General features: G+C 29.5%; 1 protein-coding gene across 6 annotated transcripts in view; it reads right to left on the bottom strand.

The window, feature by feature from the left end:
- Positions 1-1,745: 1,745 nt before the first annotated feature.
- The window catches only part of LOC107447257 (lethal(2) giant larvae protein homolog 1), a 103,171-nt gene continuing 80,170 nt past the window's right edge, over positions 1,746-24,746 (bottom strand). For 4 of the 6 annotated variants that reach the window (XM_071185547.1, XM_071185551.1, XM_071185548.1 and 1 more), the window contains 5 exons: positions 22,150-22,407; positions 18,657-18,764; positions 16,178-16,470; positions 5,479-5,561; positions 1,746-2,592 (listed from right to left, as the gene is read on the bottom strand). In XM_071185547.1, the coding sequence (XP_071041648.1) occupies positions 2,515-2,592; positions 5,479-5,561; positions 16,178-16,470; positions 18,657-18,764; positions 22,150-22,407 (820 nt within the window). In that variant the 3' untranslated portion in view covers positions 1,746-2,514. The remainder of the gene's footprint in view (positions 2,593-5,478; positions 5,562-16,177; positions 16,471-18,656; positions 18,765-22,149; positions 22,408-24,746) is intronic. The other 2 variants (XM_071185549.1, XM_071185550.1) reach the window with 1 other exon arrangement.

Raw genomic sequence — 24,746 nt, 5'->3', positions numbered from 1 at the left:
AGGAATACGGACGGGACCGCTAAAAAAGTTCACTACATCCGAGTGTTCACTATATCCCAGGTTCACTATAGCGGGGTTTGACTGTATTATGTAACAATCTGCTTATCCTTAAGAAACAAAAATAATAGTGTAACAATATAAAACTTTAATGCATTCTCATTTAGTACTCAGGAAAAGTATTTTTGAAAAAATTCGAGCCTTTCATCAAAAACCCAGGTTTTTGATGAAAAACAGGTGGGGTGGGATTTTTCAAACTCTGTTTATCACAGATCAGTTTAGGCAATTAAGATCTGTAGGCCAATTAAGGGGACCACAATGGGTATTAGGTATGTATATATAGTGTGTGAAATGACGTTAAGACTCTTGTATTACATGGCCCTTTATATTAATCCATAGTATTCCAACTGGACCATGTATTATATTACAGGGTAGTAGTGCACCCTACCGAAGGAATTAATTATAGGCCAATTAGGGGGAGCAAAATGTGTCCCTTTTCGTTTGTATGTATATCTATAATAGAGTAAAAATTCGAAGTTAATATACTTTATTACTACATTGCCCTATATCGTCCCTTAATATTCAAACTGGGTCACGTTTTATATTATAGGGTACTAATGTACCGTAACAGAGGAAATAACTATAAGCCATTTAGGGGCCCACAATGTAGCTCATGTATAAGAGTGTCAGTTAAAAGTCCGGGATGGACGTCAAAGAGGATGCCTATTAATATATTGTAAAAGAACTTCGTTGTCCTATTTGCAGGACATTTTAAAGAAAATAATTTTTTTGTTTTAGGTGTACTTTGTATCGATTATGTTTAAAAAATATTTCCTACGGTTGCTTTTAAGAGTGGTTTAATATGGGTCAGTATGTTTTTAGGACATTTTAGAATTGAAACACTTTACCATCGCCATAATTGGATACCTGCAAGCGACGACACCATCCCCAAGTACGCCATGTGGCAAAATTGTAAAGGCTTCCCAGACCGCCGTAAACCAACAACCGTTGTAAATCCACGTCGTTTGACAGGTGATTATTTATCAGTTTCGCATTTTATCTTTAATGTGATGACAATGAGCGAATTTCAAATTTGAGTTATCACAATCCCTTAGACGCACTGAAAGATTCCATGTAAATTCTTAATTATCGAGTGATACTATACAGCTTTGTTTTTACGCGACTGAAACCGTAGGTGTTTCGTATCGGTCAAATTAGATGACATAAATTAGAAGATATGTTATATAAATACTATATAATATTTAGCCCAGCAGACACTTTTCTTTTAAAATTACATGTTTTACATAAGTTGTTACATTAGTTTATATGCAATACTTTTTATATTTAAATATACATGTAATTGGTTTTCATTCAGATTTTTTAATATACTTCGTATTTAATTTTAAGGCATTACAATGTTAATCCATTGATACACTAACGTAAACAAGTCAGTCAAAACAATAAAGCTGATAATTAAGATTTAACATAGTGTCTCTTAACAATTTGGTTCACAATGATTCCATCGTTTCTCTGAGCCTTTCCACGACCGCTCGTAAACTATTCCATCTTGTTTCCACATAGCTTTCTGATAAGGCAATTATTGTTTTTGTGGTCAGACGATTTCTCTAATTTCGGTATACTATATCTCAGAACATAAATGTTTCGAGTTATCACTTTGTCATTGAATAAGATTTGTGACCCTGTAAAATTATGATCATTCAAAGTGAAAAAAATAATGAACACACTGATAACATTTTAAATTTTATTAGCCATATGAAAAAGTCACAAAGAGGGACTTCAAAACAAACACTGGCAAACCCGCCACCAGCGTTGAAATAAAATAAAAAAAGACATCTTTAAAGAAATTGGAAAATATAAAATAGAATGCATTACAATAGCTGCAAATGATATTCATAAATTACAACAAAGACAAATAATTCGAGGATTTGAAAAGCCCATAAAAAAATTATAAATCATTTTTAAAATGTAATACAAAATAGTAAAATCCTCCAAATAAACCTTTCTAAAAATAGTGTGATGAGTAACATTTTTAAGTAACAGTTTTCCATTATTGATACACACACACAATGATTAATTCATTATTAAGATGAACAATTAAAATTATTGCATTTTCTTATACCATCCAAAAATAAATGCTATATTAGAAAACATTTATTTTTTAAGAGCAAGAACATAGTTTGCAAGAAAGTCTGTCCCTTCCCCAGGTTATTCAAAAGGCAATAACACTTGGTAGGAAAAGTATTGTATTCAATACTTAAAAAATGCATTTGTAGTTTGAACATTTTCAAAACTTGCACAACTCACTCACTGAAATGCCTCAAGTTTGAAACTTAAAAATGCAGCCTTTATTTTAAAATTTCCAACACAGGATTTTGCATTAAAATTAAACAAAAAGTTTAAATTATATTTAAAAAAAAAGATATAAAAAATAGGTTTCCATAATCACATTCAACAAAATACAAATAAGAGTATTGAGCAGCAGCAGAAGATGTTCTTTTATGCAATCACATCATGTGATTCATCCATGTGATTGAATTCTTCCAAATTAGCAGTTGGAGCTTTGGGTGCTTTATTCTGGAAAAGGAAAAAAAAAGGTTTTGTAGAAAACCATAATCCCAACCAGGGACATATGGGGCAGTTGCCCCAACATCGAACGGAAAGTTTATTTTAAGTTTTCTTTAATGAACTATTTTTAAACAAAATTATCAGTACAGTGGAAAATATGTCAGTTTTATGTTTATCATTTATTATCTATCATATAAACTATTAATATATCGTATCTTCATTAATCTATCGTATGAACACAAAAAATCTATATTTCGTAAATCCATTGTTTTCTACAGCGGAATTTTCATAATGACGGAGGACAAATATGGCCAATCAAAAGTCTGTATTTTTACATATTGCAAAATGTGATATGATGGGCTTAAGTGAGCCATAAATTTAGCTGAATTCTGACCTAATGTCAGCAAGGATATTTCACAGATAGATTAGAAAATTGCATGATGGACATAGGAATTGTCAGAAAATCAATAAAATGGACGACCATTGGGGGATTTTTTGATTCTACTCAATTTTCTTGTTATCTATAATGAGGAGAAAAATACTAAAGTTAAAATTTTAATAATAATGTTCATTACTGAAATAGTGAGGGATCCCCCAAGGAAGCCACAAAAGTTGGACCTTGGTCTATGGAAATCCCTAACATTTCATTTAATGAAAAATTCAACTTTATTTCAGCAATCAGATAGAGAATAAAACAAAATCCTCCAAACATGTTGTTACCAAGAAGAGCAACAAAGGCACAATTTAAATTTACACTGCTTTTACGGAAACCCTCTTGGTGTAAACTTAATCAGTCTGATTTGAAGCATTTTGGAGCAGAAAAATGGGTTTTTGAGCAGATTGGAGCAAATAGTCTTTATATTCATAGGAGCACTTGTAAACATTAAATTTTTGAGCACACATTCTTAAATAATAAAGATGAAACGAAATAAAGAATTACTGTTTAGAATTTATATCAGCAGACTTATCATATTTAGATGCATTTTAAGTAAGAGAAATATTTCAAGCTTAATAAAATTCCAATTTTAAGTGAAATTTATTTATCACTCCCAATAAAACACACCATCATCAATAATATATAAAATCATCAATACAGAATTAATTTTAGAAAGACAGTACTGTTTTTGTTCATTTCAACAATATCTGTTATTACAATACCCAAATTTGAATTTCTTTTTTTATTATTTCTGACGATTCCATTATAAGCTACATTGTTTCTTCAGATTGTGTTGTTTGTATCATATTTTTACTAGATTTCACATTTTTAAATTACCATGGTACACAATGTTATTAAGACACTTGATATTGCTCATTTGGTGAAACAATGACGTAACTGCAAAACTGACCTAAATAGAGTAATTATCAGTTTCACCAAATGAACGATAGATACTTACATTATAACCTAAAGGACCATATTGTGTACCCTCTAATAAGCCTATAATTATTTCTTATATTGGGGACAATGACGTAACTGCAAAATCAACCTAAATTGAGTCATTATCGGTTACGTCATTGTTTCACCAAATGAGTCACATTTGCATTTGAGTAATGACTATTTGTTAACGATTTATTCAAAATTAATTCATTTTTTCGGACACTATCACTTGTTTTGTCTAATTATAATATTTTAAACACTATATTATTACAGCGTGTATGTGTCACATTTCAAGGTATTACTTTTGTGCCAACTCTATTGCACGCTATTTGTGCCAATTAAAGATTTTTGTCAACCCTTTCCACATGGATGGAGTTTTTAATTCCAATATTTTTAGTAGAATGTCACATCATGAATCTGCAATACTAACCCGAACGTCTTTTACAAAAGCCTATTTAAAATATGAATTCCTCTATTAGTAAAGAAGAATTGTGGACAATTAAGGCTTTTAATTAGTACTACTTAAAGGCCTGCATCAAGTGAAAGCAATGATTTCATTTGATAGGATAGAGAAAGATTTTTTATAAAATAGAAAAGAAAATGATAGAAGATGTTGGTTAATATGTAAATAAAGTAAAGTTATAATTTTTCTAATACATCTGCTGGCTTGTTATTTTTCTTAAAGGGACCAAGGGACGCATTGTTACTTATTTTTCACGTTCCCTACACAATTTTCGTCATATTTGGTGTTTTATAACAAAGCGGAATCATGGGCTAAGTGAATTTTGTTATTTTAGTAATACATGGTGCATAGCCAAATCTTGCAACAAAAAATAAGCACCTTTCAAGTACTTTTTATGCACTCAAAAAATATTTTTAAGCACTTTATACATTAACAAAATGCAAAATAATTTTTAAAGACTACATGATCATGATAAAATAACTAGTTTCTGACAAAGAACTCTTTTCTTGATTACATTAGCCCTTTAAAATGCTCATGAGATTTTTTTTAATCCATTTTAGAGAGTGGAAAATGAAGCTTGAAATTGAGAATATCTTGCAAAATGCAGCAGAGTTGCACAAGAGAGTGTAATAATCTCAGCGAACCCAGCTCATTATACGCATATGCAAACTCACAAGTATTTCATCCAACTTGTAAAATGATTGGCGCTTTCATACGCAATAGACCAACGGTACACTGAAATAGATTGTGATTGATTCAATTGTAAAAACGTTGAACGGAACAATGCGAAAAATACATTTTCGCATAATACGTGACGTGATAAAGAAAAAAAAATCTCATTTTCAAAAAGGGAAAATTTACGCAATTTTTTATAACACCCAATGAAAAAAGCACCTTTAAAGGCTTTTAAAAAACGAAAATCAAAAATAAGCACTTTTTAAAAACGCTATGCACGATGTAATAATTAAAAAACATTTAATCATGACATCAGGAATGGAATAGCATTTAATCAAGAGTTTTTTAAAAAAACATTCACATACAAAATATAGAGTCTGACCTTTTTTGAGCGTGGTGATTGGCCCAAAGAAGATATAGCCTTCACTGCTAGATTATCCTGCTCTGCCACCACCCCACTGCCAGCTGAGAAATAACCAAAGGAACAAAAACATGCAAACATTTTAACCTTTAACATAATTCTTTTGCAGACACAAACATTTCCTTTTTTAATTAGAAAGAGAATTTCGTAGATTTAAATTTTATTGAATATTAGTATAATCCCACTACACTCATGTTTTCGATATAAAGTAAATAGAATCAAATTTCATATGCATGGTTTTTTTAACATAGCTGCCAACATGTATAGGGAAAAAAATCCAGTAGATTTTACGAAATAATATAATATAAATTTCATGATAATTGTTCCATAATGTACTAAATATTTTACACATAGGAAATTTCAGGGATAAAATAGAAAAAAAGAAATTAAATAGAAATTAAAAGAGATTAAAATAGAAAAACTACCATATTTTCCAGTTATAATTTCACATTAAATAATCTGGAAATGTTATGTATTATGTTTATTCATAATTTAGAATATTAATAGGCATTTAATTCATCAAAGATAGTCAAAAGATTTTTTTAAATTAATTTAAAAAGTTCTAAATATTTTAGAACGAAAAAAAGTTTTGAACTGATTTTTACAAATTAGGTTAATTTTGTATAATAATACTTATTTAAGTATTCTAGAAAACAAGCAATAATTTTAATAGGGAATTTTTTAGCAATCTGACTCAATTTCAGGGAATTTCCTAAATTGTACAAAAACCAGGAGAATTTAAATTAAACCAGTAGTTCAGGAGAAACTGGCAAAATCCAGTAGTCTAGTGGAAAATTCCAGTAAAATTTGCAGCCATCTTTTTAGTCCAATTAACCACAAAATAAATAGCCTTGAGGATTACACTCAAATAAAAATACATTTAACTTAACCCTCCTCTGACTGTTCAATTTGTGGACCAAAATCACTTAAATATTGCGTTATTTTTTTCCCCTTCATACTTTAAATTTACATATTGGAAAATTGAAAGATGCATTTTTTCCTTCTAAACATAGATTTTTATCGAAAGAAACTAAGTTGTCAGGAAAACCAAATTCAGATATCAAAAAAAATTATCTTCATATCAATTTTGCACCATAGCCTAACTAAAGCTTTGCTAGTTTATTTATATCCTGATCAGATTCATCTGAGGAACAGTCCGAAAAATCTATATCACTATCAAAACTAAAATCACTTTCAAAATCTGATATATCATTAGGAACTCCGTTGATTGCTTTTTTTCTTTCTTCATTTCTGATTATATTGTATATAATTTATTTCACTGGTTAAACGGCAGAAAGGCGGGCTCCTCAACAAAAATATGAATAAGGCCCCCAGGCACAATTTTTTCGAGCTATCTGCGACTTAACTAATATCTTTCTGAAAGATACTTTTCATAACATATATGTTACTAATTTTAAAATAAAATTGCTGTGTGTTTACAAAAAACTATATATCACTTTTTTTTAATTGAACACTTAATAATTCTAATATTGTGGCTGATATTCTCGCATTTTGTTGATAGGGGGAAACACACAAATTATTTCCTTCTTCACATTTTGTAAATAATTGTTAAAAGAATTAAAAATCATGAAATCCACATTAATAATTACAGAAAAAAAGATCGCTGACAAAATCACGTGAATCAGACTTCTCAAATGCGTGTTTCGTTCCTCGAGATTAGGTTGCTGTCATAAATAATATCGCACATAAAATATTGGATTTAAAAAATATTGAGAAATCAATTGCAATATCTGCCAAAAATTCAAAAGAATTATTGACTTAAAAAGTAAATGCTCAAATGCAAGGATCGAATTTTTCGATATCGTTCGACATACATCGGGATATTTAAAAACCATGCGAAAATCAATATCTGTCAAAAATACAATTACTATATTATTGGCGTAAACTGGGTCCGTCAAAAAGCTATTATCTAAATGCGTGATACAAATATTACGCATAAATTTCTATTAAAAAGTTATATGTTTCACTTTTCAAAAGAAAAATCTTTCTGATGGAATTCTGTAACGTTCTGCCCCAACGTGTCGCTGCGATTCTGTCATAGGGGAGGGGGTCATGTATAAATGGGGATATGAACATGGAGAGGGTTAAGAGTTCAGGAAAGGGATTTTTTTTTTCAATCTTAGCATTTTTTTTAATGTTGCATATTTTTTTTACATAATTTTAACCTACGCTTTCAACTTCAAATTATATGAGGATAAACAAAGAAAAAATTAATGTAACTGCTTTTCTAATAAATACAATAAAATTCTTCATTTTTAAATAGTGCTGCATAAGAATAATAACCCACTTTCAAGTAACAGTTATTAGTAAATGTGAGCAAACACAAAGCAGTTAATAAAGAAGCTGACACAGAATAGGCATTAAAAAGAGAAACCACTGAAACAGTAAGAATTCTTAGCCTCTTAAAGACACACCAATCACTGTTGACATATTTAATAAAAAAATAAATAAATAAATAAAAGAGGTTACAACCTGAAAGAAAAACTAATGTTCCTGGAATGCCACAAGATCTGGTAACCAACACAGCTCAATTTTACAAACTTAATGCACATTCAGGGTATCTGCTACATTTTAGATTTTCAAATTCATGATTCATTCCAAGAATTTTTCAAGACTTAACAAAATTACTATTTTCTCTCCCAAAAACACAACAATTAATTTAAAAAAGCATTACAACAACAATCATTGAAATGATAGGTATAACCAAAACTATTATACTCTGCATCTTTATTTATAGATTTTAAATTTAAAAACACAGAATTGAAAGAGTTATAGTAATAAAATAGCTAAAAAAAATACAAAAGCAAATTATTACTTTATTTTTTCTGCAGAATTATATTCTAAAGATATTGCGGCGGTGCCCTGGCCCTGTAATCTCACCTTCACTTGGTGATGCAAAAAAAAGAACTTTTACTTCAACTTGCAGGAGTCACGTAAAACCAGTTTTTCTACAAGCAACCGTCGATATCCACATTTTAGCTCGTTGCACGGTCGGTGAAGCATAGCTGTACAACGATCCTAATTTCATTTTTAACTTTCTGTATTTATTTGTAATTAATTATATTTAAATTAAATTTATTCTTCAAACTTTAATTGGTAATTTGCTTTAATGCTTATAAAAACTCAATTTACCAAAATATCTTTTCGTTCATTTGAAAGAAATACTACTGATTTTTACAGTCTTGCTTCATTTAGGATTTTAAATTGATAAAACAAAAATAAATAAATTAGCAAAAATTCTGAAATCGCAAAAGTTTAAAAGATAATTCACTCTAGAAATGTTTTTTCCTTCATTTTTTAAAAGAGCGCCGCACCCTAATTTCTGAAGAACATGATAAAAACATTTTATATTTTAATGAAATGTGACTGAGTGGGGATTTTGTTTCAAATTCCGATGTACGGAGCACCGTGAAATTGGGGGAAGGGTAACTTCCATTTTAAAAATTAGATTTTTAGGCAACTTAAATTCATGATTTTTTTAAAACAATAGTTAAAATCTTGACATTTCACGACAAATTTTGTTCAATACCAAAATTCTCGATTTCTCATGACTTTCTAGGTACGCAGATACCCTGACATTGTTTTAACTTAAAATTGCATGAAACTCTTATTGTGTCAATGTACCCTTTATTCTATTTTTTTTCTTTTCATTACTCATTGTTTCAGAGTTATTTATTTGGTGACGGGGGAGAGAAAAGCATTTAAAAAGGAAGAGTGAGCAACATCTTTATTTAATTTCATGATTGCATAGGAAACATTCTTTACTTTGAACAATTTCCGATTTATACAGGGTGCAAATCTTTCAACAAAAAATAAGCACTTTTTAAGCACTCAAAAAATATTTGTAAGCACTATATACATCAACAAAATGCAAAATAATTTTCCAAGATTTTTACATGATCATGATAAAATAACTAGTTTCTGACAAAGAACTCTTTTTCACGATTATATTAGCCACCATTAAAAGATCTGGAGATTTTTCGGTTCAATATCAGAGGGTGGAAAATGATGCCTGCAATTGAGAATATCTTGCAAAAAACAGCAGAGTTGCACACATAACAATCTCACCGAATCCAGCTCAGTAGAAGCACATGCAGATTGCCAAGTATTTAATCTAACATGTAACTTGATGGGTGCTATCGTACGTCACGAACCCACGGTGCGCCGAAATGGATCGTGGTTGAATGAATTGGGAAAACGTTGAATTGAAAACAATGTAAAAACCAAGCTTTTGCACAACACACAGAAAAAAAATCGGGGTTGAATGAATTGGGAAATCGTTGTGAAAACCAAGCTTTTGCACAACACGCAGAAAAAATCGACATGGTAAAGAAAAAAATATCTTATTTTGGAAAAGGGAAAGTTAAGCCTTTTTTAAAAACACACAATGAAAACCCACTTTTAAGGGCTTTTAAAAAACGAATATAAGCACCTTTAACTACTTTTTAAAAACGCTACACACCTTGCTATAGTAGTCTCCAGTGTAAACTTTAGATACTATAAATAATGCATGCACTAGGACTGGGCTATAAGTCGATGCATCGTGAAATATCGATTTAATGCATTCATCGGCAAGCCGATGTAATGACTTTCGATTTAGGCAATGCATCAGAAATCTGATTAAATAAAGATTTCTGATTTAATCAGATGCTTAGTGATGATTTCTGATTAGTGACTTTCATTCTCGATGCATCAGAAATTTAATTTAAGCTGCCAAGAGTGATTTTCATTTTCGATGCATCAGAAATTTGATTTAAGCCGTTGTCATGTAAGGCAACGCTCGTGATTTAACATGTACGAATCCTTGCCTACGCTAACGCTGTCACTGCGCTGACGGAGACGATTTTGATTTCGTCTAACAGCAAAGCTGTTGATAGAGTCTAGCTAAGAAGACGATATTAGTTTCGTTACGTTGAATAACGAAAAGCGAATTGAATCAGAGCTCCCGGCTTCGAGCGAGGAACAGCGGTGAAATAGAACACTATGCATAGTTTCTTTATGTGCCATTTTTGTCTTAGGAAGTTTACTTGAAGATTATTTTCAGCTGGACTTACGTTATTTCGTGATGGCTGTCCACTTTATTTCGTTGGGATTCAACTTTTCTTGTAAATTATTTTCAGTGAGACTTTTGCTACTTAGCGATCGTTTAATTGTGCATTAGTTGGTTACTTTTTCCTCTTTTTTTTTGTCTGTCGGGATTTAACGCTTCTTGCCAATTATTTTTAGTAGACCTACTGTTACTTGACGATCATTGTGCAATCGCTGTTATCTCAAATTTTCATTCTGAAATCAATCTATTAATGAAAAGAAAATATGAATAATAAAAAAAGATTCTTCAGTGTTTTTTTTTAATTATTGTTTTTTATTTTAAGCTATACAATTTAATAGGGGTATTTTGTATTTAACTTCGTTATAAAAAATTAGTTTTCTTTTTTAATTTATTTAATGCACATGAGTAAAAATTTGATAGAATTTGATTTTTAAAAAAATAAATCTTCAGTCATTTTTAATTATTAAAAAAATTTGGCTATTAGTTAAAACAAATTTTTTTTTAATTGAATAAAAAGTTAAGCAATGTTTTGACGTTTCTTAAAATTCTTTCAATACTTGTTTGTTTCATAATTTGTTAGACAGTATCATTTTTAAGCAAATAAACCTTAGTAGATTTTAATTTCTAAAAAAAAAATTATAACAATAATAAATAAATAAAAAACTAATTTATTTTTACATTCATTAAGTATAGAATTAGAGCATTAGTTAATGCAACTTTATTAATTTAAATAAATGAATTAAACAAGGTCTAACAATGCTTCAAAAGAGACGATTTCTTTCAACAAATAACTTAAAAAATGTTTTACTAAAGTGAACATTTCTTTAGTTTGGTTTTTACTTTAGTTTTTTCTTTCCTTTTAATTTTTAATGCATGTATGTAAAATATTTTATTAGTTTTATTATTATTTTTAAACCAATAAATCTTAAGTCATTTTTAACTTTAAAAAAAAATTTGCTTTTATTAAAATTAGCCAAGTTTATTTTTTAAAAAAATTAGCTTCGGTTTGTTTTTACTTACCACATTTTGTTTTGTAATAGATTTATTCCTTTTATTTATTTTTGATAAATTTAAAGACTTCTGAAAGATAATTTTTGAACATATGCTAAAGCGCGATACATCGCAATGTCTAACAGACAATGCATCACAATGTAAAATTTCTTACTACGCCCAGTCCTAATAAGCACCATAATAGAAATACCATAAATATGACACTAACATGAGAATCAAATTAGGAAACCAAGGAATCATTTTTATATAAAACTATTTTTTAAAAATATTTTTTTTAATTGATAAAATTAAGAATTTTGCCCATTTTGGGTTCATACACCATATTCACAATTTTGTTTCAACCAACAGATTATTCAAACGGAATATACAATTAATAATAAATGCACTTCAAATGATTTGAATAAAAAAAAAAAAAACTGAAAGCAATTTAACAAGTTGTTTCAATCTAACATGGAGAGAAAACATTTAAAAAAAAACTGTCAATTTGGTAGTTTAGAGATAGACAAGCATTTAAAAATAAATAAATTTCAATTTACTTTCCACATAAGGTAGGAAATCATTACAAAACTCTTTTCTAATAATATAAATAGATAAATTAATAATATAGTAATTACAATAATTGTTAATAATAATTATAATAGATAGCAAATGACACTTATTTTTTTCATGATATAAGCTTTACTATAATATGAGGTAGCATACTTGTAAGTTAAATAGATTTTGTGAAATAAATAATAGTGCAGCAGATCAAGCAGTAAAAAGAAATAAAATAGGAAGCTATACATTTGGAACAATATTTTTGATTTGTTATGAACCAATGATTTGGTATTTTCCATATCATCGGTGCGGGAATAAGGTCGTCAATGCAAGGTCATTGAGGCAAGTTTAAAAAAAAACCTTTTTCTTAGGTCCATTTTGCATAAATACAAATAAAATAGCCGAATTTATGTCAGCAAAATGGTAAAGAAAAGAAAATTTAAATATTAAAAGTCTACGTGTTAGTTTTCGTAAGCTCATAATTTTAAATAAGCACTGAAATCATTTTAGAATATTTTAATTGTTTATAGATTAACATAAATTTCACTAAAACAAAAAAAGTATTTTTAAATTGATTATAAAATAAATACAGTATGGGGACCCCTAATCTGGCATCCAGAAATCCCTCACTTATCAATTTTTTTTTTAAAGAAATTGAAAAGACAAAAAAAAAATATCAGTTATATTCTCTTTTATTAGGAATTTTATTCTGTGGAAGTAAGTAACATTATCTTATCTTTTAAAAAAATATAAAAAAGCATGAAAAAAAATAATCTGTTCCTAAAGCAGTTTAAAATAAAGTGAAAAGTAAATACATCTGCATTTCCAATGAACAAAATAAAGAAATGCAAGTTGGGAGAAACTGATCAATTAGTATCGACAGTTATGCAATTGCTTTACTGGTTTGTCCCTACATTTCCCACTCCTGTTTGACCATAAATTGGCCGCACCCTGTTGACATTGAAACTACCAAGTGGTGTACAAAATGAATTCCATCCCTTTTGCATTTGCTTTTTTTTATTAGTTATTAACTATTACTTTTTTTTGTTAATTGTTGACTTTTTTTATCGTTATTAGTTATGCTTGTTTTTTGTAATTATTCATTGTTAGTTTCTTAGCATTAATTACTTTTTTTGTAGTTTCGTGGTAGCTTTATTTTATGTGAAGTGAGCATCTTTTGTTAAAACAAAATGTCATATAAAAGTAAAAACGAGAACAATGAGCTTGTGCCGCTGAAGAAAAAACGATTATTTCTTCATCGGAGGATTCTGATTATTTCATCTTGAAGTATTTCTTCTTGATTATATTATATATACAATCGACTCGTGTTATAACGACCCTGTGATAGAACGACCAACCTGATATAAGGATCCTGTGAAGGAGTCCCAATTCACATCCATGAAAGATAACATTATTTTACTCTTGCTATAACGACCGTAAAAAAGGTCAACTCTTAATATAATGATCCTCTCTGAATTTGAACACCGCTCTTTTCTAACTTCCTATTGGAAAGTGGAGTTGAATGGTTGACCTTGAACAAGCACACCTCTGTTAAGTCCTGTTTCCTAGAATCCGAAGGTCTCACATGGCGTCAAGACAAAGCGATTTCAGTTGGCTAGTATGGTGGCGTGTAGACAACAAACTTAATCGAGCATTGAGGACGAGCTGTCGAATCGGGTGAGTTTGTTTACTCTTGCACCCCCTCCCATTGCAGACATCCCCACCTCTTTTCCTTTGCCTCTCCTTTTCAGTTTCATTTTGTTTTTAGCTGGAAAAGGTTTTTGCATTTGATTAAAGTGTGCTGTTCTTAATTTTGCAAGCTTGCATTTCAACACGCTGATTTGTCATTTGATAAAAATGCCACCTTTAGTAAACGTTGTGCTTTTTCTATTGATGTGAAAAGAAAAATTTTAGAGTCCATCGATGAGAAACTCATGCCTAAAACTAAAAAATTTGGAATACCTAAGAACACTCTGTTCACATTAGTGAAGAACAGAGAATCCATTTTAAACGCTGCACCAGAAAGAATGAGACTCAGAGATGGAAAATTCCCTCTTCTTGAGAAAGCCCTTTTAGACTGGATGAAAGGCATGAGCAGCAAGAACATTCCTCTGGATGGAAACGCTTTAAAAGAAAAGGCAACAGTTTTTTTTAAAAAAAACTATCCTATCCCAATGAATCCTTCAAAGCTTCCGATGGATGGCTTCAGAACTTTAAGCATCGGCATGAAATAGTATTCACAAAAATATGCGGGAAAAGCTCTTCAGTAAACAAAGATACCGTGCGTATATTCAAGGAAGAATCTTTCTAAAAAATTATGGAAAACTATAGTGAGGACGGTATTTTTAATGCAGATGAAACTGCACTTTTTTTATAAACTTTTACCTGATAGATCTTTAGTTTTTAAAGGTGAAACATGCAAAAGAAATACGCGGTCCAAACAAGGAATAACTGTTCTGCTTGGAGCGAATATGTCAAGTAATGAGAAATTACTATTGCTTGTAATTGGTAATTCGCAGTGTCCCCGCTGTCTAAAGGGTGTAAAATCCTTACCTGTAGCACATTGTGCCAACAAGAAGGTTTGGATGACGGGTTCGCTGTTCGAAGAATGGCTTTGGATCCTTGATAAAAAAAAATTGCATCAACAGAACAGAAAAATCTTGATAATTGTCAACAATTGCACTGCGCATTCAAAAGAAATTAAAAATTTGAAGGCGATAAAAGTGGAGTACCTTCCCCCAAATGCGACATCAGAGTTCCAACCAATGGATCAAGGTGTGATCCACAGCTTCAAAAGAATCTACAGGAAAATGTTGATTCGCAAAATTTTATTTCATATGGAAAACATGAAATTTGACGTTGATCTGCTGGTTGCTCTACGAACTGTAGAAACTGCTTGGAAAGAAGTTTCAGTAAACACCGTTGAGAACTCTTTCCGATCAGCAGGATTTTGTAGAAAGGAAAATCCGTGTGGCGAGGACATGGATCACTTAGATGACCTTGACCTAGACGATGAAATACTGAAGGAATTTTCCTCGTATGTAAATTTGAGTGCTGCTATGAACAACTTTGACGAATATGCGAAGGTCGACGATGATGTACAATGTACAGAGGAGTTAAGAGAGAAGGAGATTTTAAACTTATTGTTAAATAAAGATATGGGCGAGGCTTCATTCGACGAAGAAATTAGTGTTTTACCGAAGGAAAGGCCTTCAATTAAACAAGATGCAGAAGCAATAAACACAAAGGGATTTTTTTTAGTTTCACCTAAATTCAGATGACCATTTGGAGAAAATTAACAGTTTGGAAATAGCGCTTTTCCAGAGCTCAAAATTACGACTAACTTCAATTTCCAATTTTTTTACAAAAACTTAAAACATGTAACTTCAACAAATTAATGCACATCAAAAAATTAATGTCTTCATCTAATGAAGCCTCGTTTATGTTCCTCGGTTTACACTTCCTTATAATACTGCAGATTATGTACATAAAAAAAAAATTGTTATATATACTGCAAATTATGTACATCAAAAAATTCATTAGAAACTAGATTTTTTTTTTGTCATACTATGTTTTTTAATCTGTAGTTTAAAATAAAATTCTTAATTGTTAACAGTTGTAATTTAATTGTTAAAATGTCCGTAAGTTTTATTAATGTATGTATCCTATCCTTTTTTGGTTTATAACATGTATACCACAAATAGTATATGCATGCATTATGACGTTTAAAACCATTATGTGACCGATTTTCAAAGAAAAATTGCTCATTTTGCTATAGCAACCATTTGATATAACGACCAGATTGGGGCAGTCCGGATGGGGTCGTTATAACGCGAGTCAACTGTATTATTTTAATTAATGAAATTTCTTAAGATGGGACAGCTTTAAATTCACCCCATCATAATCTACAATCAAAACTTAGCTAAATTAAGTGGTTTTTCTGAAATTAACAGCATAATTGAATTATCGTAATATATGGGTGCCGTATTGGAATTCTGAAATTCAAAAGAAGAAAATTTCAAAACAATGGATGTAACATACCTTCAGAATTTGAAATTGTGCTGGCAACTGTTTCTGAAATAGTGCTACTTTTACTGGTGAAGGAATTGAGAGCATTTTCTGTTGAGTTCAGGAACGCGTGTTTAGCATTTTCAGTGGCATTCAGTACAGTTTCTTTAGCATTTTCTGGGGTGCTAATGACAGTTTCTTTTGCATTCACAATTGTTTCTTTTGCTGTCACAACAGAAGAGGAAATTTTGGTGACACTTTCCTGCACAACTTTAGAAGACTCAACCTTTTCCAGTACTGTAGTCACACCTTCACTCACTGTACTCCTATAAAACAATAAAATAACAATGTATTAGGTTTTTTATAAACCATTCAAAAAACTTTTATTTTTTCAAGATTTTCAAAAAAAAAGAGGTGTCAACACTTGATGTTATTTTGATTTGGTTATTTTAACCAACTTTATCTTTAGATATTCAAACAAACAATAAAAGCAGGAAAAAGTAATAAAAAGCAATAAAATAAATGTGTTTTTGCCAGACAGTACTTGTTCAGACAACAGAAAGGTTCCTGTGTGTTCGTAGGCTGTGTGTCCCCTGAAGAAGAGCTGTCTTGCAAACACACATTAATTTTATTGCTTTTTAATACTTTTTCCTGCTTTTATTGTTTGTTTGAATATCTAAATTAAAATAAAGCAAATTTGGTTTTAGCTGCTTTAGGCACATTTTGATTTACTTCTTTTGTTTTGGTAAATTGGATTCATTTTCTGATTAGATTAACTTTATTTACTTTTCTTATGTCTTACACGTGTACTTATAAGTCATTATTAAGTTTGTCATTTATTTTTACAATTCAATTTTTCTCATTTGATTTTCTGTCAGTTTTTGATTTCCCCACTCTGACATCCCTTACAATTTCTGCTTTTCTCCCTTTATATATAAAACAAAATTGGATTTTCTATTTTGATTTGAAATGTTACTTATTTTGTCTTTTTCTGAATTAGTTTCATTCTTTGATTAAACTATCAAAAAACTAATATTTTTTTTATTTTTTTTAAAAAACCTATAAAAAAATATTTTTATTTGTTTTTACATATATTTGTTAGTTATTTCACATAAATGTTTCATTTAAACCAGAGTTGCACAATTTTTCTATTTTTGATAGGGGGACACAAAAACTTAAAATAACAACAAAAATGGCACATAGCATGCAGGGGCCAAGATGAATAGGGTAAAGTTGCAAGGTTTTTCAAAATCCAGACTTAATTGCATGTGAGCAAGTAGTTAAGAGTACAGTTTGTAAAAAATTATATTTCTCTGCCTGAACTCGTGATTGAACGAAATGATTACAAGTTCAAACTAGCACAGCACAAGTAAATAAAAAATTATTTAGTGTGGCACATTTTTTTGTACACTGCACATATACATGCAGTGTATGTATAAATTTGTAGCTTAAAACATCTGCACTAATTAGCATATTTCAGGTTAGGTCCTTGAACCCAGAATCATTAGAACAAAACTTATTGAGGGTATTCAGTTTTTTGTGCGCCTCCTTCATAAAACACAGAAACAAAGCAGACTGAGTAGACTTCTTTTCTTATTTGAACCATTTTTCAGGAAAAGTATTAATCTGCTTAAACTATTGTGAACATATTTAATTCAACTATTTATTGACATAGAAAAAATACGTACATGACTTAATACAGGATTCATATTTAAAATCTCACAAAAACTTTCCTCATTTTCCATAGGAAAATATAATATTAAATCTCACCAATAAAAACAAGAAAAAGGCATCAGTGTTAATACAATATCAATCAGTATAATTCTTACATACTATCTGGTTGTGTTATACAATATTATAGTTTATCGACATGTTAATATGTAAACATCATATATTTTAAGATTTTCAAATAGACAATTACCACCTACAATCTTAAATTATTATTACTAAATTAGTAGTAGATTTAAGAAAAAAAATTCAAAATTGCCGTTAATATATTTTATAAAAGCCTGATAACATAAAATTGCTGTATGAACAAAAAATGACATGATGACAATTTAGTGTCCTAAAATGAAAATTTTTTTGTTAAGATTTATTTTGAAGAAAAAAAAATGGAAAAAAAAGCAACTCAAAAGGCTATGAAAAGACTTTTGTACCGGTACAAAAATATATTATAGACTAAAAATGTAAAGGGACACACAGAAAAGCATCAAATGAAGGAAGAAAGTCATCAACATTTTAGAAATAAGATGTCTTTTACAGGATGTAAAAAACAAGAACATTTTAAAAAACATTAAGAAAAAACTATTTTCAGGGCTTCAAAACCAGTTTATGAAAATTGTTTTGAGTATGAATTCAAACCTCATAATATTTTTTTTCTTTTTTTAATGTAGCTACAAGCAAATCTTTAAATTTAACTAAAACAATAAAATACATCCTTATTCAACAGAATGGACAAATAATCTTATACCGCTTGGGAATTGGATAAAAAAAAGTAAAAAATCAGTCTTACGTTAGATGATCCTTGACACTATCAACAGTTATGTCTAGTTCACCTTTGCTTTCATCCTGTGATGTGTTGTTCACTTCAATTTTGCTATCAGACTCTTCCTCTTTCAATCTGGATGATGAGACAACTATTATTTCAGATACACAATAAAAAAAACAAATACCCCAGTCAAAAAATACCACAAAACTGTTTTTGTTATTTTTTTAAAAATTGAAATGAACTTCAATTAAAAAAATTTAATTAGGCAGGGTTGGAAAATTTTTGACAATTGACAGTTTTATCTTGTTTTAACCGTCATGTCCAAAAAAAAAAAAATATTGGCATTGTTCTTGACAGTTGTTAAAAATTATGCAATTTTGAATCATGTAAAACGAATGGCGTTTTCATACGCTACGGACTGACAACATGCTGAAATAGATTGTGGGTGAATTCAATGTGAAAATGTTGAATGGACAATGTGAACAGTGTCTTTTTCATAATTCGAAGCAAAAATCATAGTAAAGGAAAAATCTCATTTTGAAAAAGGAAAAATTAAGCACTTTCTATAAACATTTAATGTAAAAAGCACCTTTAAGGGCTTTTAAAAAACAAAAACAGAAAATAAGCACTTTTAAGAGCTTTCAAAAAACAAATTGAAAATAAGCACCTTTAAGCACCTTCTTTAAAAACGCTACACACCCTGTCTTATTGAACAATAAATCAAACACTTCAAAAACTTATAAAATTTCATTGTTTATAAAACAATTGAGTAAAACAAAATGGAAATAGGTAAAGCAATGAAAGCTTAATAAGGCAATGAAAGCAGAAAACACACACCACCCTGAAGAAATCTGTTAAACAAGTTTAAAAGATTTCATCTATAAAATTTAAGGATGGAATTCAATCTTATCCAGACTTTCATGAATATCCTTGAACTTTGTGATTTGTGTCATTTTTTTTTTCTTCTTACACATACATTTTACAAAAAATTAATACTTGCCATTAGAATTAAAGATTTTTTTAAAAAAATAACAAGACATATTTTTTTCTTGAAACATGGCTTTGAATTACTTTAATTCATTTTCCTGATTATTCGGGTTTTTCTTTTAAATTTCCAAATTAGTAAACTCCCAGACCTTTTTTTCATGCTGTGGTGTTTGTTTCCTTGTTCTTCATATTTGTGAAAAATGTATATAAATTTTTTGTCATCAAATAAATTGATTTTTGAAAATAACCACGGTATCGTAATGAAATAAAATATAGTCAGCCAAAACTTTTAAAAATACATTTAGTACTAAAATTCCCTTATAGGAAAAGTTTTCTAAATGGAATTTATTATGAGCCTGAACTAGTCAGCGAACTCTTCATTTTGAACCACATTTATAATCAACACAGATATAGGAAACTCGGTTGTAAAAAGGGCATATCACTTGAGAAGAAATATTTTTTTAAAAAAAATAATAAATAAAAACACTTTGAAATAAAAATGCATTTTGCAATTATCTGAAAACAAAACCACTTGAAACTTATAAAAATCAAATGCAACTATCAAATAATCAAAAGGCACCAGCCTTTCAACTTAAAATAGTAAATAATAACAAACTACGTAACTAGAATAAAAATAAAAAAAATTTAAATTTTTAATATGTGGAAGTGCTAACTCAATGTTTGAAATGCTATAAATTTTTCTCAGAGGGAATTTTCCTTAACCAAAACACATTCAAAACAAATAGTTTATTATTTGAAAATTAAAGTAATATAACAAAGTAAGTAACAGTAAAAAAAAAAATGAAATTGATTTTTCCATTGAAAACTTGCTATAATTTTAAACTTGATAAAATGGGCAAAATTTCAAGTGTACATTATTCTTTCTTTTTTAAATCGAAAGCCAAACTGATAATGTTTTTTCTTATTACACTGAGGAATAATTAAGTTCATTAATTGATATAAAATTGAATTTGTGTAATCCGCCCCTAAAAATAAAATAACGCTGCCCACCCTTGAAAAAGGTATTGCAAACTTAGCCTAAAAAATAATTTGGAAAGAAAAAAAAGTATCTAATTAAATTTATTATTTATGGGAATCCTTGAGACACTTCACTTGATCTTTCAATTAGGGTTGGGGAAAAAAAGTTGTTCTTGGATAAAAAAAAAAGTATTCAGATGATTATTTTCTAAACATTTTAAAAATTGTTTTGTTTAGGGTGAGAAAAAAAAAGCTATTTCAAAAATCATTTATTTTGAAAATATAGAAACAATTTAGAGTTTTGAATACTTTTATTTTGCAAGTACAGAACCAAATGTCAAAAAAGGTCCCTCCAAGCCTACACAACTGTTTTAATAAAACCAAGAACATTTTAGCATTGACTGTTGCATTTTAATATTTCACTTGCTTTCGATTCACTTTACACTATTCCAGATTCTTATTTAATTAAAATATAGGGAGAAAAATAATGCACAAAAATATTTAAAATGTTTTACTGTATATACTAGAAAAGTAAAAATTTCAATACACATAATTTCTCATAGTACTATCAGTTGCTAAAAATAATGAACTTAACTATATTAAACTTCACTAAATACTCTTACAAGATTATGCAATAAAAAAACTGAATATCTTAAATAACTTTTGATCCAATGATTTTAATGAATTAGCAATCAAAATTATTTGAGGGATTAATCTGAAATAGGCTAATCAATTAGTAGATTTTTCTTTTCTTTTTAACCCACAAAATAGGAGGGGCATAAACTGGTCCCAAAATTTTAACACTAAAGCATACCAACACTTAATATACACCTATTTCTACCATAGCCGGTCAAATGACCGTATGTTTCTTGATTGAATGTATGAAATATGGATGTTAGGAAGGTCTTAACAAATTGTATATTGCTAATTTTCATGTATTACAAACACAGAGAATTCATGGCTCAAATGCATTTTTTTCATACACAGGGTGTGTCTATTATACATTTTCGTCAAACATATTTCTTCTAATTATTATTTCTATAATTCTTACAATAATTATTATTTCTAAGAATTTGTGCTGTTTTGACATTTTTCTGGATAAAAACTAACAGAATTGAAGTGAAGCTATCAAAATAAAATAAAAGTTACTTGCCAAAACATTTAGTTTCCGACACAAAAATGACATTCTAAAATTTTAGCTGCTTTCTTGAAATTTGAATTCACAGTTATTCAGATTGAACTCACTACACAACAGTCTTTGCAGAAATGTGCAACTCATCGAATGCAGTACCTCGAAAACGCATTACATCGTCATTTCTGATCAGACAACCTTATAAAGCAATACATTGTTCTCCCGGTCAAATGACTAGTTGTGGTAGAAGTCTACAAGTGTTATTCGAAAGTAACAAAATACAAAACAAAAAAAGATTTATAGAATATGAAGTGTATATAAATGTCAGAAAAAGTCATGAAGCGCATTTTTGAGTTCTTAAACGGTAAGGGTATGTTTAGTGTTAATCAAGTTTTATTCATATCCACATCAGATTCTTACTGTATAGAATCTACAGCAGCAGTAACAGCATCCACTGCTTTTTCTTGTTGTTGCTCATCTGTTTCTGTTGTGGACTCTTCTTCCATCACTTCTTTCTCTTCTGATAGAATGAGGAGAGGCCTGCATCCCTCAGGCAGATCCACTTTACATTTTGCCTGCAAAATATCACTTGCAGAGAGTGTGAATCGCTGGAACTCACAGGGGGAATGAAGGTAGAAGCCTTGACCTGTCTTTGTGAAAACTACACTGGAAATGCCACTACAAATAAAAGAAAGTTATAAAAACAAAGTGAATAAGTAGTATAAATAAATAAGTGTGGGGAGAGTCTGAAAAGGTACCCCACCATAGAGTCGAGTCTTATATACTAGTGAATTGGAATTTTATTTTTGCTACAGTACTCCCCCCACCAGAATTATATCTGTGATGGAATTAGACGATTTGCGAGAAGCCGGGAGAACGCCACTAGCAGTGGAGAGGTTTTGTGTGATCGAGTAGCGACAGGAGTCACAAGTAGCTGTTCAGTGTGACTGCAACATAATCCTGTTGCTCCATCAAAGTTCACATCTCGTCCATAGAATCGAGTAAACATGTCTTATATACTGATGAATTGTATTTTTGTAGTGGTAGACACACTACACAAAGTTTTCACACTAAGGCTATTTAACTCCTTTAAGACAATGACAACAGACACAATTCTCCCTACAGTATCATACATGAAATATATAACACCTTTTCTGACTTACACAGGCATTACCTCAATTCAGTACTCTTGTGTTAGCACCTCTAAAAATTCCTTAGTACGCATATTCTTAGAGGAAAGAGCTTTTTTCAGCCATTCCTGAACAAGTTCAAGTTATACGGCTGTGTTGAACATTTTGTCAAAGTACACTGATAAAAAAGGTCCTTAATTGAAGTATTTTTCATTATATTCAATTTTCATTTCAACAAAGTTTTTCTTTAATAAAAATAAATGAAATTTAATTCAAAATTCTTCAATCAGAAAACAAGGTCTGGTAACATGGATACATATTTTTTAAAAAAAGCATCTAACTTCTCCTTTTAAATTCAAATAATTTATTTTCAGAGATATTTACTGGGATTGTAGCAAGCATTTTTATTTCGGTTTTAGAAATTGATAAAAATAATTTAATGTTTACCACTTATAAAGTATGATAGTTTAAGCTGATGAACTTTCTTCTAATATCATTATAAATTGGTGAATATTTTTAATTTTAGTTCTTATTGATAAAGGGATACATAAAATTTTCAAAATTATATTTATTATGCTTTCTCAGGTAGTGTAAAGTGGGCATATTGTTATACGATGGGGTTATTTTTACTTTTGTTAGTTTTAGCAGAAATCTAATGCTCTACATCAGGAGTTGCCACAATTAAAATGGCGGTCCGCAACTTAGTCAAAATTTTATATAGGACTGCATTAAATATTACTCTCAGATTTTTATCAAGTTGTTAGTATTGAATTACAAATAATAATAAATATTTTCTTGGGTGTAAAACCTGAAATATAAATATTTTAGCACTGCTGGTATGTTAAACTTAGAGGTTGGGCAGCTCCAAAGAGCATCAACCAGAGGTCTATTGTACCCAAACCCTAAATCATGATTAGCATGAAAGCCTTATAGCTGAAATAAAATTCAGCACTTACAGGAACATCCTGCAGTTCCCAGGTTTTAATCTTTGAGCAGAATAGACCTTACAAAGTATATGTCGTGATGTCTCTTCTTCAAGATGACAACCTCGACAAAAATAATTGGATTCAATTCCCATTATACACCCTCAAATATAGTCTACCCTTTTTTGCCAGTAGAAGTAGTTATTTTTTTAAACTTAAATTAGTTTAGTTCTTTTTGTATTAAAATGGCTAGGTCTACAAAAGCTTTTAGGAAAAGGCGTTTACTATGAAAGAAAGACTGTTCCTGAAAATACAGGTAATAGTGCAAATGTGTCAGCTAAAGAGAAGAAAATACCAGACTTCAATGCATCTCTTCTTCAATTTCAATACATACAAATAAATTTCAATACATTGAAAGCAAAAGTATATCATAGAAGCATGTTTAAGTAATGACATTCCTAATTTTTTATAGTAAAATATTTTTATTGATTGTAATTTTTTGGTACTGCATTTTTAAAGTAATATATAAAATTATTTTACAAGAATTTATATAACATAAAATTTTTTTTATTTTTACTAGTGTTTTTCTTTTTTCAAATGTTTTACAAAATACGAATCGTAAAATTGATGTTTATCTTACTCTGTAGTTAATAATTAAAAGATTAATAATAATTGAAAGAATAATTTAGTACTAGAACTTATATTAAACATATTCATGACCATGTTATAATAGATTACATCCTTTAATGAATTATTAATGATACCTAGTGTGAAACTTGAAATTTTAACATTGTCAACGTAATGTTAAGCATACTCGATATAATGCAAATGAAGCTTTTTTGGATAAAATTAAGGAAGAAAATAAAAACAAGAAAACTGAAAATAAATAAATTGTATAAATGAAAAAATGTATTAGTTTTGTACTTAGTGCCAGAGTATTTTAGTAATAAATTATTTTCACTTT

This window comes from Parasteatoda tepidariorum, chromosome 9 (genome assembly GCF_043381705.1).
Source record: "Parasteatoda tepidariorum isolate YZ-2023 chromosome 9, CAS_Ptep_4.0, whole genome shotgun sequence".
NCBI lineage: Eukaryota > Metazoa > Arthropoda > Arachnida > Araneae > Theridiidae > Parasteatoda > Parasteatoda tepidariorum.
This window is presented reverse-complemented; position numbering and strand designations above follow the sequence as displayed.